The sequence below is a fragment of the Camelus bactrianus genome, chromosome 2 (genome assembly GCF_048773025.1).
Source record: "Camelus bactrianus isolate YW-2024 breed Bactrian camel chromosome 2, ASM4877302v1, whole genome shotgun sequence".
Taxonomy (NCBI): domain Eukaryota; kingdom Metazoa; phylum Chordata; class Mammalia; order Artiodactyla; family Camelidae; genus Camelus; species Camelus bactrianus.
This window is the reverse complement of record NC_133540.1, coordinates 25,205,611-25,220,511: the sequence shown is the minus strand read 5'-3', so window position 1 is coordinate 25,220,511 and position 14,901 is coordinate 25,205,611. Positions and strand designations below refer to the sequence as shown.

The window sequence follows — 14,901 nt, the reverse complement described above, 5'->3', positions numbered from 1 at the left end:
TGTATAATCCCCCATCAAGTACACTATGTTTTTTGTTTTGGTCTCTGAGGATCGAAAAAGAGTTACATTACCAATTTGTAAAACAATTCTTCCTCATAGAGATCTATTTTCTTAAAAACAGCTTATAATAAATATTTTTAGATTACTAAAATTGTAAAAGTCAAACAAAATATGTCTATTGATATTTTTTAATTAAACTGCTAATTTAACCTAAGTAGTTTTAGAAGTCCACTAATTACAGTACTTCTTAAAAGAACAGGGAAAAACAAAGTGTCAAATTTCAGAATAGTTTAAAGCAAAATAATTTTGTGACACATATACACACTCAAACACACACATATACATACAATGTAAAAACTTCATGGTAAAATTGATAAGCAAAAAAACAAAGCAAACCAAAACAACACAAAAAAGGCAAAACAACTGAGTGATGCCCTGACAATGCTAAGCTACAGACACTGGGTTGTTCTGCATCCAAGGTTGTGATGGAAACTTGCCCTTTTTCTTGATATGCATGACTGAAAATTCTGAACCTAGTTTACTAAAGATACAGTCTAATTTTGCAAAAATATCAACATTTATAGCTCTAAGGAAAGTACTGAGCTTAAAAGTTAAAAGTACTGGAAGACTATTCCAGATGGTGAGGATGGAGTGTGTATATGAGGATTTTCCCCAAAAGAGATACTTTTTATAAAAGTATGTTAAATTAAGAGACAACAATTATTAAAAAGTCTTTTAAATTGGGATGAACGACGTGACAGGTTCTTTCCAAAATTTATACATGAACAAACTGTACTTAAACTGCAGATTAAAAGAACAACATTTTAGTTCTCCTTATTTCTTCCCTGAAGAAATACTTACTGAGTGTCGTTATAGGCCTGGATTTATAGCAATAAATAAAAGAAACAAAAATTACTCCCCTTTTGATTTTCACATTCTAACGGAGGGAGAAAGTCATTCAACGAAAGGCTGATAACTGAGAGAGTGACAGGTACTATAATAAGAAAGAGAAGATGGATATTGATTATCCACTGATGGGACAGCTTTTAAATAGAGTGATGAAGGGAAAACTCCCTTGGAAGCAAACATTCAGCCAAACATGAAGGAAGTGAAGGTGAGGGAACTGTGGGTAACTGCGAGTTGAGCGTCACAGAGAGAAAGAACGTTAAGAAATACGACACCCCTGAGATGGGAGGACCTGTAAAGGGTCTGAGTGCCAGAGAGAGTTCAACTTTCCCAAGGAAAACTCTTAACATGTGGACGATGGTAAACAGAGGTGTGACATGATCTATGAGTAACTTATGTCTAACCGCCCTAGCTTCTAGGTAAGTGCAGTGATCTTTATACAAAATCCAATAATTCAGATAGAGATTGGAACTCTTTAAAACCAAATCTAAGTCTCTAGAAAAGTCCATATGTATACTATCTGAGATGAAGGGAGGGAGGCGGAACTAAAGATTTATGGGAATTGACCATCAAAAGTGAGAGTTTGCACATGCTTAATAAGATGCCACTCCAGCCAGGCCAACGCAACTGAAGGGCAAGGTGAGCTACAGGGGAGCATTGAGAAAAGCCATTCTTCACCTTTGCTGCACAAATCAACAGATACATTAAGCAGGGAAGTTCAAATTAATGGAGCGTTACAATTTCTACAGTACTTCAGTGCCAATGAAGTATTCATCATTTTCTATTTCTACTTCTAAAAAAATATTGTAATCTGTGAAAAGTTTTGGTTTTTGCCTGGTTTTCAAAAAAGATTCCATTTAAAAAGGTCAAGGACATCTTGGGGTAGATATATTCAAACTCAGACAATAGAATGATGAATTTTGGTTCATTCAATCTACTGAGATAAGCTGCCTTCTATTTGTATGGGGGTCAATCACCCAATCTTTTGATCTTTCTGTATTGTCAAAAAATTAACCAGTCTCTCCCTCCACATCCAGGCCATTAAGCAATGTCGGCTCTTCCTGAACATTCTCTCAGACAGACCACAGATGGGGTCACTTACTAACCTTCATTTGTTTTACCAACAGTAGAAGAGTGAATTAACTATGCTTTTTATGAAACTTCATAAAATTTTAGAACTCTTTTATTAATTAGAAATGGGCAGTTCCAGTTTGCAAGCATCTATGTTACAAATTACCCACGCATATAAAGGCCCCTGTATCCAGGCCTGGTCTTCTCACAGTAAGTGGGTAAATCTGCTTGTGGTCAACACTGATGAAAACAGCTAAAACTTTTATATACTATTTTGGTTCGGAATAGAAGAAACTATAAAACTTTAAATACGTACATAAACAGAATGAAGGACAAAAGCCACATGTTCATCTAATTGATGCAGAAAAAGCATTTGACAAAATTCAGCATCCTTTCATGATAAAAACACTCAACAAACTAGCAATAGATGGAAACTACCTCATCATAAAAGGTCATGCGTGAAAAGCCTTCAGCTAACATCTTACTCAATGGTGAAAAAGTGAAAGCTTTCCATCTAAGATTAGGGTATTTGCACTCACTATTTCTATTCAGTACAGTATTGAAAGTCCTAGTCAGCACAATTAGGCAAGAAAAAGAACCAAAAGGCATCCAAATTGAAAAGAAAGGAAAGTCATTTCTGCAGACGACATGTTCTTATACATAGAAAACCTTAGTCCACTAAAAAACTGTCAGAACTAATAAAGGAATCCAGCAAAACTGCAAGATACAAAATTAGCACTCAAAAACCAGTCGCATTTCTATACAGTTAACAGTGAACCATCTGGAAAGAAAAGTAAGAAAACAATTCCATTTAAAATAGAATCAGAAAGAATAAAATATTTGGGAATAAACCTAACCAAGGAGGCCAAAGACTTGTTACTGAAAATTACAAAACATCCCTGAAAGAAATTTAAAAAGACACAAATGAGTGGAAAAACATTCTATATTTATGGATTGGTTGACTTAATTTGCTAAGATATCCACACAAAATGAGCAACATAATCCTTACCAAAACCCCAACAGCATCTATTGTGAAAATAGGAAAACAAATAGTTCTAAAATTCATATTAATTTCATAGGACCTTGAATAGCCAAAAGTTTTTTGAAGAAAAAAAAAAAACAAAGTTGGACTTACACTCCCTGATTTCAAACCTTACCACAAAGCTAAAGTAACTAATAAAGTGTGGTATTGGCATAAAGACAGACCTATAGGCCAATGGACTAGAGTAGGAATCTCCCAAATAAATCCTAGTGTATATAGCAAGGGACCTTTAACAAAATTGTCAAGACTATTGAATGGGGAAAAGACAATCTTCCAACAAATGATGCTGGGAAAACTGGACATCCATGTACAAAAGAATAAAATTAGACCTTTAGCAAAGCAATACACAAAAAATAACTCAAAATAGATTAAAGACCTAAACATAAGATTCCAAATCATAAAACTCTTAAAAGAGAACAAAGGGGAAAGCTTCATGACATTGACTATGTCAATGACTTTTTGGATATGACACCAAAAGCAGATGTAACAAAAGCAAAAATAGGTAAGGGGGACCACATCAAACTAAAAATCTTGTGCTGAGCAAAGGAAACAGTCAACAGAGTGGAAAGGAGAGAAAATGTTTGCAAAATACATATCTGATGAAAGGCCAGAACATATAAAGAAATCCTACAACTCAACAGCAGAAACATGGAATAATCTAATTAAAAATGGGCAGATTTGAATAGGCATTTCTTTAAAGATGATATACAAATGGCCAAACATATACAAAGATCACTAATCATCAGAAAAATACAAATCAAAACCAAAATGAGACAACATGTCACACACACTAGGGCGGCTACTCTCAAAAAAATAAAACAAACAAACCAGAAAATAAGTCATGTTTGTGAGGATATGGAGAAGCTGAAACCCTTCTGCACTGCTGATGGGACTACAAAACAGTCCGGCTCCTAAGAAAAAATTATGGAGGCTCTTCAAAAAATTAAAACTTGAACTACCATATAATCTGGCAATCCCACTTCTGTGTTTATATTTTTTAAAAAATGAAAAAGAGCCTGGAAGAGATATTTGCATGACAGCACTATTCACGGTAGCCAAGAAGTGAGAGCAACTCAAATGTCTATCAGCAAATGAATGAGTAACAATGTGGTATATATATCCAATGGAATATTAATCAGCCTTAGAAAGGAAGGAAATTCTGTTACCTGCTATAACATAGATGAGCCTTAAGGACATTATGCTGGGCCAAATAAGCCAGTCACAAAAAGATAAATACTGTATCCAAAGTAGCCAAATTCACAGAAACAGAAAGTGGAACGGCGGTTACCAGCGGCTGGCGGAGGGGAAAGTGAGTGCTGCTGTGTAATGGGGACAGGGTTTCAGTTTTGCAAGATGAAAATGTTCTGGAGATGTTTCACAACAACACAAATGTACGTAAGACTACTAAAATCTACTTAAAAATAGTTAATACGGCAAATGTGATATTGCGGTTTCTTTACCACAATAAAAAAAAAAAAAACTTCAAATACTTCGGAGGTGGTGGCTGAGAATTATGCCAAATATTTCCTCTCTTAAAATTCATTTATTTAACTATTTTTATGAGCTAGTAAACATCCTCTTTAAAAAGCAGGACAAAAATATAATGTGAATTGGATCAATTCTATTAACAGGTAAATTTCACTCTAGGAACATAGCTTTACTTGGGAAAAGTGAGGAGGAATATTTTGAAACAATAAGAAAAAAGGCACTACCAACACCAAAGTCGATATAGGGGGCGATAAACTGCAAGATCCCTGTGGCTCATGGCAAAGAAACAATTTAAACATGTAAAAGGAGTACAGAATAGGGAAATATATGTTTCAGACTTTGGTTTAGCTTCATTGTCTATCAAGGAGAGAAAGAACACATTACTTCTTCCCCTCTCCAGCACCTCCTCTGTTCCAAAGAGTCAAAATTCACTTTATTTCTAATTAATATAATTCAATAGTATAAAAGAAGCACTTTGGCTAAACTGGTACCCAAATCCCCATTTTTCGCATGTTTCTAGGTAAAACTCAATTCCAAACACTGACCTAAAAACAAAGCTTTGTAACTCTTTAGGTTTAACTTCAGCCCAGATTTATGGATTTATTTTTACTAAAACTTAAATTCAATTCCAGAGATAGTACTTGGGTAGTTATTATATTGGAATAAATATATATAGTATATATTTCAGAAGAAAATGATTTTAAAAATACGGTTACCACTCAATTATTTTAATAATCAAGTTTGGCCTTAAAAAGAAAATAATTTAAGAATGTAACCAAGTATTAAGAGTTTGTTTACACCTTTCTCTTTACCAATAATTTTTTTATAAAAACAGGGGAATTAATTTGAGACTTTAGTCTCCTTTCTGACCCTGCCTTTACAAGCACACATTAATGAATTGTGAAATGGACATAGTGATCCAAAAAAATTGAGTGTAATAGACATACGAGTATAAAATGGGCATAAAATGGGAAAAAGAGATGACGTCAACGGTTTTAGCAGCTCCGAACTACTTACCTGTGAACTACCTCCCTGATGATCTCTTCTTTAGAGTGAAATAGATCAAAACCCAAATTTATCAGACTCTTAAAAATTAACATTCGGTCACTAATGAAATAATTTCAAGGTTAATAAATGGCAAAATTCTAAATTATATGAAGTAAAACATCTTCCTAAAAACATTCTCTGAGAATTATTTTACTATAGCAATTTTTGAGTATGACTAGTACTTGAGCAACAGAAAACACACAGCAGAAAAACGTAAGTCACATGGAGACTATAACATTCCAGCTCAACAACTGAGTTCTCTATTTGACTTAAAAGGCCTAAATTTCATTTAAAGTTCTTTGCCAGTTTAACATCCTGATGGGTTTGGTAATCATTTTAATTGAACTTTTTCATGATTTAGGAACATTAAATAATTTAAATAATTCGTATCATTTTAATTTTTACTTTGAATCTATTCATTTGATAGGAAATGTGAAAATGTATTTTTAAAAATCTCAAATGCCCAGTGTCGGTTATAAATGCCAATCAAGTATTTTTGGTACCTTCTGGCAGCAATATTTGAAAGTGGTTCTAGTTGTAAAGTTAAACATAGTTTTGTGAGGGGCCACACAGAGGATAGGAATTAAAAGTCAAAAGGTATAACCTGAGACTCCAACCTTGAGAAGGTGTTCCTGGCATAGTGCATGATACTGTCAAAATCATATCTTTCTCCGAGTGAGTTCACTTCTCCAGGCTCCATCTTCAGAAAATTGTACTCTTGACCTAAGGATCAGGCACAAGAAACCTTTCAGAAGCCTCTTAACAGACAGAAAAGAGAACAGAAGAGCCCCTCCTGGCCCGTATCCACTCTCGACTGAACACTGATCTTCATGTGGTTGTATTTACACACTAACAGCCAGGTACATGCAAAAGGGCACATCCTGTGCCACTGTGTGCAACTGAGTATCATTCTGAAATAGTAATAGTGAATTTCATTAATAAGTTAATTTCAGCAAAAAGGTAGATTGCCAAAGACATATGATGGTTTTTTTTTCTTTGTATCCTCTTTCACTTTTTCTTAATATTTGTTCCTTTAAAATTTTACTGTTTTTTTTATGATACTGTGACTATAAAAAGTTACATTTTTACCTAATGAGTTTCCCACCTTTCTCTTATGACTACATTTGCCAAGACCAAAAAAAAATGCTTCCTATGAAACATTAGGAAAAAGAAAAAAAACAGTATTTGTATGTACACACAACATTGCAAATGTTTGCTATGTGATATTATCCCTAAAGATAAAATAACATCAACTAAAATATACATAAATATAAAAAACTTAAAAAATTTTTTAAATTAAAAAATAAAATAAAATAAGAAATTCACATATCCTTAGCACAGGAAAAAAAAAAGATAAAAAACAGCAGCAAATTTCACTCAAAACTGAAACAAGATTCTCTTTGATGAAAAGGAGGCTCTACTCGGAAGGCTATTTTGGTTAAGAAGAATATGCCTCAGAACTTAATAATTCTTTTTTTCACTTTTCACAACTGTTATTTTAACTTCTGGACATCTTTGTATTAATAGATTTCTCAACTGCCTATTGGTATTTGTATTGTAATATTATTTCTTGAAATTTGGTAATAACATAGAGTTAAGTACATAGATCCACATCAGTGGTTCAGAAGCAGAGTGTTTCCTGAGGTTTAGTTTAGGTTTCAGGGAGTCATGTTTCACAATTTCAGTAGCCAAAGATGGCTACTTTTATAGCTCTTTTTGAAACATCAAAATGTATCAGTGAGCTATTAGGATTTCAAATTCAAGACTGGAGTTCAAAACAGGACCATTACAACACTTAACCTATTTTAATTTTATACCAACTGCCACATTACTACCAAATATAAAAATATCACATTAGGAAAAAATTTTCCAAAAGGCAATGAAGACACTGAGTGATGCCACGGAGTATAATATCCTTCCTACATGTGATAAGGAAATCTGATACACTCACTTGGGCATTAAAGACAAAATAATCAGCCTAAAGTTACAGAACCCAAGTCCCAGAGTTAAGTGTGTCAGTCCACCTTACAATGAATTCACACAATAAACAGTTTTCAATGAACTTAGCAGACCATACGGCGAAATCTTATGTTCCACAAATCTCTGGTTTGTCTGTCTGTATTACAGCCTTTCTCAGGAAGTACTTTGCATTATCTCAACCTCTGACAGAAGCAACTGTTTAAACTCTTCTTCATAAAAAATGGTAAGTATATTTTAGCATATTCAATTCTAAGGTGAGATTTTCATAAAGCTATGGAGTTGATTTTATAACTATTAATCTAAATCTCACTGGAGAGTTTAACTTTCAAGCACAAATATGGGAACATATTCTCTAATTCTTTAATAAAGCAAAATGTTTCATAAAAATTTCTGAAGGCGGAACATGAAGCGGAACCATGTATATGACACAGTGTTCTGTGCTGGTTAAAAAGAACACGGCCACATATGGTCCAAGGAAAGAAAATCAGACTTATTTTATGGAAGAAGGGAAGAGCTATCAGGAGATACAGAGCACCAGTGGAACTCATCCTAAACAATGAAAAGAAAATGGCAAGCCTCCTTCTTGAAGGCATGTTTCAAGATGGATTAAAGTAATCCGATCCTTGTACCAAACTGACTTCTATCAAGGTCACAAATTTGCATATAAATGAAAGACAAGGTCCACACTTATTAGACATTGCCCTTGAATAACACTTGATCTTAAGCTTCTCACCCAAAGCAAGTCACAAATTTGTTGAAGATTATTCTCCATCACGAGCTCTTTCATACTAGAATTACCCTGCTGTAGTACAGCCAGCCTTTGGTATCCACAGAGGATTGGCTCCAGGACCCTCTTCGATACCAAAATCCATAGATGCACAAGTCCCTTATATAAAATGGCTTAGTACAACACCTAAGAAATTTTGATTCGAACGTTGGTTGATTCCACGGATGCAAAACCTTGTGAATATGGAGGGTCTAGCTGTCCACAAATAATTGCGGATGAGAAAAGTGAGAATTATGTTATGTGTTGAGAGTACCATCAAGTCCAAACAAGGGGTGACAAAATGTGCATAGAGTTCTGAATACTCAGAAAATCTCACTCAATAAAGTATTGTTTTCTATTAGCCTGAACATTAAGTCAACAGAAAATGAAAGGCCATAATTTGCTTAGCACTGTGTTAAGAATTATACATTTACATACTAACTATATATTTCTTACTTGTTTTAGGTACACAAATTTATGCTGAACCAGAATCCTACTTTTAAGGGCAAGAATAGTTTCTGAAAGTCACTTCTTTTGTAAGTTGTTTTTGTCCACATAATGGAGGAAACGATAATTGTGGTTAATAGCAGACTTCTTCTCATTTAATTGGTATTTGGAGTAATTTTCAGAAATGTTTTCTCTTTCTCTCCCAATGATATAAAGTATCAGAGGAACCTTGATACCTGGCTCAGGTGTCAGAGTCTTCTACATTGGGAGTATATATTTAATTATTTACTTCTCTTTGATATTCAACACTTTTGATTACTTCTTTATTCTTGAAGTGATCTCTCTCCCCTGGGACATCACGTTCATTGATTTTCCTCCTACCTCTTAGACCAAACTTCCTCAGCCTTTTGAGGGATTTTCTACAAAGTGATGCTTAAATATTGGTGTTCCCCCTATTCTACCCTCAATCTTATTTTCTTCTCCCTCCAGCATTTCCCTAGACAGAAAAAATCCACTATCAAATTTCTCTCTGGATATAGCCTAAAGTCTGGACTCACCTTTCCTGTCTACTAGACATCTCCACTTGGATCATCTAAAGGCTTCTCACACTCAAGGATATGCTAAGTGAAATTATTATTTGTCTTTCCCCTTCTTAAAATTATGCTGTTTTATCCATAGTTCTCACTTCATTTGATGATCCACCATTCATCTCCTTACCTAGAAATAAAGCCTTAAAGATTTCCCTTCACGTGATGCTCCTGTTAAAATATTTATGAAAGATTACTCCCTCTTCTTCTTCTTGGCCTACACCACCCCAACTAAGGACTCAGACACCTCTTATAAACGGCTTATTTATTTAAGCTTCTAAGAGGTTTCCCTGACTTCACATTCATCCTCCCCACCCCCACGTCCCCATTCTCAGTTAATGATCCCTACAGCTGAATTCTTTCCTGCTTTTTTAAAATCTGAACCTGCTCTGCTTTCAATCCTCTGACTAGTCTCCAGTAGTTAGAGGATAAAATCTAAATTTCCTAGCCTCATGTAGAAGATCCCGCTGATCTAACCTCCCTGGGTAACTACCAACCAGTCTTCCACTTGTAACTCACCATGAAACAAAATGATTCAATTAAACGTAATTGTAACTTTGATCATCATGCTTTTTTCTCACCTTAGAAATTCCATCACTCCTCTGCACAGTCAGAATCCCTTTAGTTCTAAATTTCAGTTCCTTCATGACATCTTCCTTGACTCACCAAGGCACATTCCGTCTCACTTTTCTCACTCACTTGCAATCATTTATGTCTATGAACATACCCAACACTCCTTTGTAATTTTCGTGACAGGCTCTCCAATATCCAATGATGCCTCAATAAATAATTGGCAACAAATATGTTATGAGCAAATAAAGAGATCAATGCTGTTAATCACAGGAAATTCTAAGGAATTCAATGTTTGTAACTTAAAACTGGCCATGAATAAGGAAATAAGGACACATTTCTACTTTGCTTACACTTGAAATACACACAGCCTTACAGGATTTTTCTTTTGGCGATGAAATGGACAGATCTTTATGAATTTTTGAAAAGTAAAACAAATAAGAAGCTTTAAATGCGGTGATTATTGCACACCAACTATTAGAGAAAATTAAATTTTAATTATATATTAATTACTGAACTACTAAAACAATTGAAAACATTCTTATAAATTTGTCTTTACAGTAGTAAAGTTGAAGGAGAAATCTTGAGGAAATATTTGGACTATGCTGGAAATGACTCACTTCCTTAGAATTTTCTCCAGAATTGTTCCTGGTATAATATAGATTCCTATGGAGCGAGCACATTTTGTAGCAAACCCTTGACCCTTTCGAAGTCCCTACAATATAAATTACAGAACTAAGTATAAAAAATACTTTTTTTTATTTGTTGTGGTTTTTTTGTTTTGTTCTGGTTTTTGGAGGGTGGAGGTAATTAGTTTTGTTTATTTGTTTATTTTTAATGGAGGTACTGGGAATTGAACCGAGGACCTCCTGCATGCTAAGCACACAATCTGCCACTGAGCTATACCCTCCCCCTCCCTTTTTTTGAGGATTTTTTTTTTTTTTGGTGGGGGAGGTAATTAAGTTTATTTATTTAATTAGTTTTTAATGAAAATGTAATCATATTAATTTATGGTTCAATAGCCTACATCTACTCTTAGAAAGCACAGAAGTTTAGATATAAAACAGTTAAATCTTAAGAAAAAAAGGAATCTAAAAAAATGCATAAGATCATTTGTTCCGTAGGAAAAATTTAAAAATTAATGCCACGGTGGGTACCTTTTAACTACGCAAAGTGTTGATTGACAATATCAACAAAGTCAGCTCACATTTTTCAAGAAGTTACATGATAAATAGTGCAGTTCTATTAAAAGATATTCAGTCCACCTTAAACCCACCACATTCTGAAACCTCTCACCTGGCTGGATGTTTTCTCTTATGATAGTTACATGGTTATCCCGATCTGGCCGTGTGTGTTCATGCCAAAAGCCTATCACATGGCCCAGTTCATGGACAACAATTCCAAATTTATCACAGTTCTTGCCAATAGAGATCGCCTGAGGTCCATTTCCCCGCCGACCTACATAGGAGCAGCATCTGGAATAAAGCAGAAAGTGCAGATGGTGGAGGACAGGAAGATGCTGAGGGAATCACAATAGGGTGAAACTTTAATAAAAAATTCTGATGAACTATAAAGTCCAGCACATTCAGAGGAAGAACAGTTTTTCATTAATAAATAGAACTGATTTCTTGTAATCCTGGTAAATTTATCTACGATAAGAATCTCTGAATAATCAATTGAAGTGGTTTTGTATTAATTCATTTATTAGAAGATGTGCCTTAAGTAATTTTTAGGAGTATTCAGAGTATAAATCAGAAAATAAGATACTTATGATAGTTAATGGCTATTACACATACAGTTAAACTCAAGACATCAACTCACATTTATTTCTAATACATTTTTTTATTCTCACAACCCATGTAAATCATTTAGGTAACTACTTTGTCAATATGGTTATCTGGCAATAATCCATTATTTCAGTATTAAATATAAATTAAAGTTTATTTTTCCTCTTTGAGAAAAACAGAATTAAATTTGTGAAAGATGTTGTTAATTAAAAAAGGGATTACTTTTCCTGCTCATGGAAGAATTTCCTTAAAGAAGAAAACTTCTAAAAGAAGTCAATCAAGGAAAATTCGTTTCAAAGGTGAATTATCTAGGGTTAATGGTTGACTGGCGAAGGAAAATCAACTGCTAGAGTTATGAGACTTATGAGACTGTGTCAAATCATCAGGCAAATATTCAGTGTGACAGTCCATTTCACCTTCTGAAAGAATCTCTTGGACTGTCAGAATGTGAAACATCCAGAGTGTCTTCCTGCAAATTTCCCTCCACTTACTGACATTTATACTTACCAATGATGTTTTTCTATGCACAATACAGAAGTTCCATTTACTCACTTTGTGTGTGTGTGTGCATGTGTGTCAGTGTGCAAGAGTGTGCACACACGCAAGGGTGGACACATAGGGACACTCACTTTAATCTTTAAATGGTATAATAATATACTAATTACAATCACAATTATAAATAAAATTAGGCCTAAAACTTCAATAATTAGGGTTTAATTTAAAATAGCTTATCTAAGGGCCACCCCTCCAGACAGCAATAGAGGGCAGTAAGTAATTGTCTTGAATAGATGGGAATTATCACGGTGCCAGCCACCAAACACATTTTCTAATGTGAAAATTACCCAAAATTAGTTGCCCAAATGATTAAAATGAATTTCACTAATTTCGTTCTTCAGAGTAAGCACATCTGGCAGTCCTGTTGATTGTTCACAAATACAAATATTTGTCATTCCAGTTATTTCTGTAGGCTTTAAATGCCTAAGCATTTTAACCTATCCCATGCCAATTTGAAAGAGTAATTTGGTTTATTATTTATGAATCTATTATGATGGTTAATTAAGCTTAATAAATCAATAATAGAGAGAAAACTGAGGAAACGGACAGGGAAAAATAGGGAACTGTACTTTTGCTCCCAGGTAGATTTCTTAATAGCACACTTTAATTTATACATTCATAGTTATTGATTACATGCTGACATAGTAAAGTATTAGATGTAGCAAAACACAAAATTTTGGAGAGATTTAAATGGAAATATTTGCTACCATAAAGCAATAGTCATGAAACTGAAATAACTGATTGTATGGCAGCTAAATGACCCACACTGAGTCATTCTTGATGATATATTCAGAGAAGAATGTACTTTGCAAATCAAAATCCAGGAGCTAGTCAAGCAATATGGTCAATTCATTTAATCTAAAACATCCTTCATTAGCATTTTACGCATAACAATTTCCAATAAATAAGATGGGGTTTCATAATGAAAATCAAAAACACATCTCACACTGACTGTTACAATGGTCCTGTGAAAAAAGAAAAATGTGGTGGTTTGAGCTCTGACATATGTCAGGTCTAGGGACAGACGAATTCTAGGTGCTCAAATGACTACAAAGCTAAATATATGTACATATAATTATGTCTGGAATGACAGGGTGATACGCACAATTTATAAAAACATGGTTTAAACATGTCTAGGTATTATCTTGGTTTCTTTCTAACGGCATCCAGGTTTGATACTGTTTTCTTGTATATGGCTTTTGATTTTTTGTTTCTAATTTGGGTGTTGCTTTTAAAGCTTAGCCATTATAAGATTGATCTGCCCTCTCAAGAAAAACTTTCATCATCTTTAGAGAAGCCTCACTTCTCCCTAAGCCATAGAGAGTAACTGAGTAATCCATAACCTGTTATTCCCTACTTTGGCCTCGGATTGGTGGATCAAAGCTTATAAAAAAAGTTGCCTATAAGCATAAAGATGCCCTCCCCACAGCAGTCTTTTCTCAGCACAGAGATAATTTCTAAACCGTAAAGTCAGATGACGTCACTTCTGTACTAGATATTCTCCGATGACTGTGTGGTAAACTGTGTCAATGTTCAAAAATATTCATCACCTCTCTCTAGGAGATCATTATATTTCCCTTCCCTACTAGGTTTGGTCATGTGACTTGCTCTGGACAATGTCATGTGAGCACAAATTGAAGTTGGGTTTGCCCAAAGATACTTAAATCTGTAGTTGCATTCCTGAAATTAGGCTTTTTGAGCATTCATGTGTACATTTGTGACTGTTAAGTAGTCATGTTGCATTTTGGTTTGTTTTGGTGCTCACTTTCCAGTTCAGATTTACCCTGTGTTATTTTTTTTCAATGATAAAAAGGGTGATACTTCTTACAGGAATTGATCTTTGGCCTGCTCATCACTCCAATCATTTCGTGGCTTCTAAATTTATTTGAAATTACCATAATTGGCCACAATTTCATGAAACAATTATTTTGCTATGATAATGCTGTATTTACATCTCATAAAAATTAATTTAAATTATTAAAGACTTTGAGTGTTGGTATTGCACAAAATACTGAGGGCCATCTAGAATAAGATATGTTTTAAGCTAAACACTTAACACTCTGTTGGAATTGGTATTGGGTCTTTGTCTTATAAGAGCTGTGGCATATAACATATCACATTTAACAAGCCCTAGTGTACATCTCCACTGCATATGGAGACGTGGTAAATGGTGCCATTGATATGGATGGCGACCTTCCTCAGTTCTTTGACCTGGAAGACGAATGCTTCTTACCACTTCCTCTCACTATCATCACTTTGATTGAGCTTCCTCACTGAGTCAGACAACTTGGAGCTCTTGCCATTTTTTAAAACCTCTAAATTCATGAAGTACATGTTCTTCAAAACCCCATTAAATTCTTACCTCCTTTTATCTTAGGATTACACACGATGTACATTAGCTGATGTGTAAATTGTCAATACTTTCCTGATCACCTACTTACAAAGCAGTGTGCTGAGTGTCACGAGGGACACAGAGGTACGCTCCCTGCCCTCATCAGTGACGAAGGCAGACATTTGCTTGGACAGTGGAGATGGAGCTATGACAGCTGTTGCAGGGCAGAGTCCCACTGTGGGAAGCTCAGAAATGGATGAGAATAAAATATGGGAAAGATTTCCACCGATGAGAAAGGAAAGACTTTCAAGTAACTAAAATGT

General features: G+C 34.5%; 1 protein-coding gene across 2 annotated transcripts in view; it reads right to left on the bottom strand.

The window, feature by feature from the left end:
- Nucleotides 1-14,901, bottom strand: part of TLL1 (tolloid like 1) — a 183,383-nt gene that overhangs the window by 80,787 nt on the left and 87,695 nt on the right. For both annotated transcript variants that reach the window (XM_074377000.1, XM_045505533.2), the window contains 2 exons: nucleotides 11,201-11,379; nucleotides 6,172-6,277 (listed from right to left, as the gene is read on the bottom strand). In XM_074377000.1, coding sequence (XP_074233101.1) covers nucleotides 6,172-6,277; nucleotides 11,201-11,379 — 285 coding nt within the window. The remainder of the gene's footprint in view (nucleotides 1-6,171; nucleotides 6,278-11,200; nucleotides 11,380-14,901) is intronic.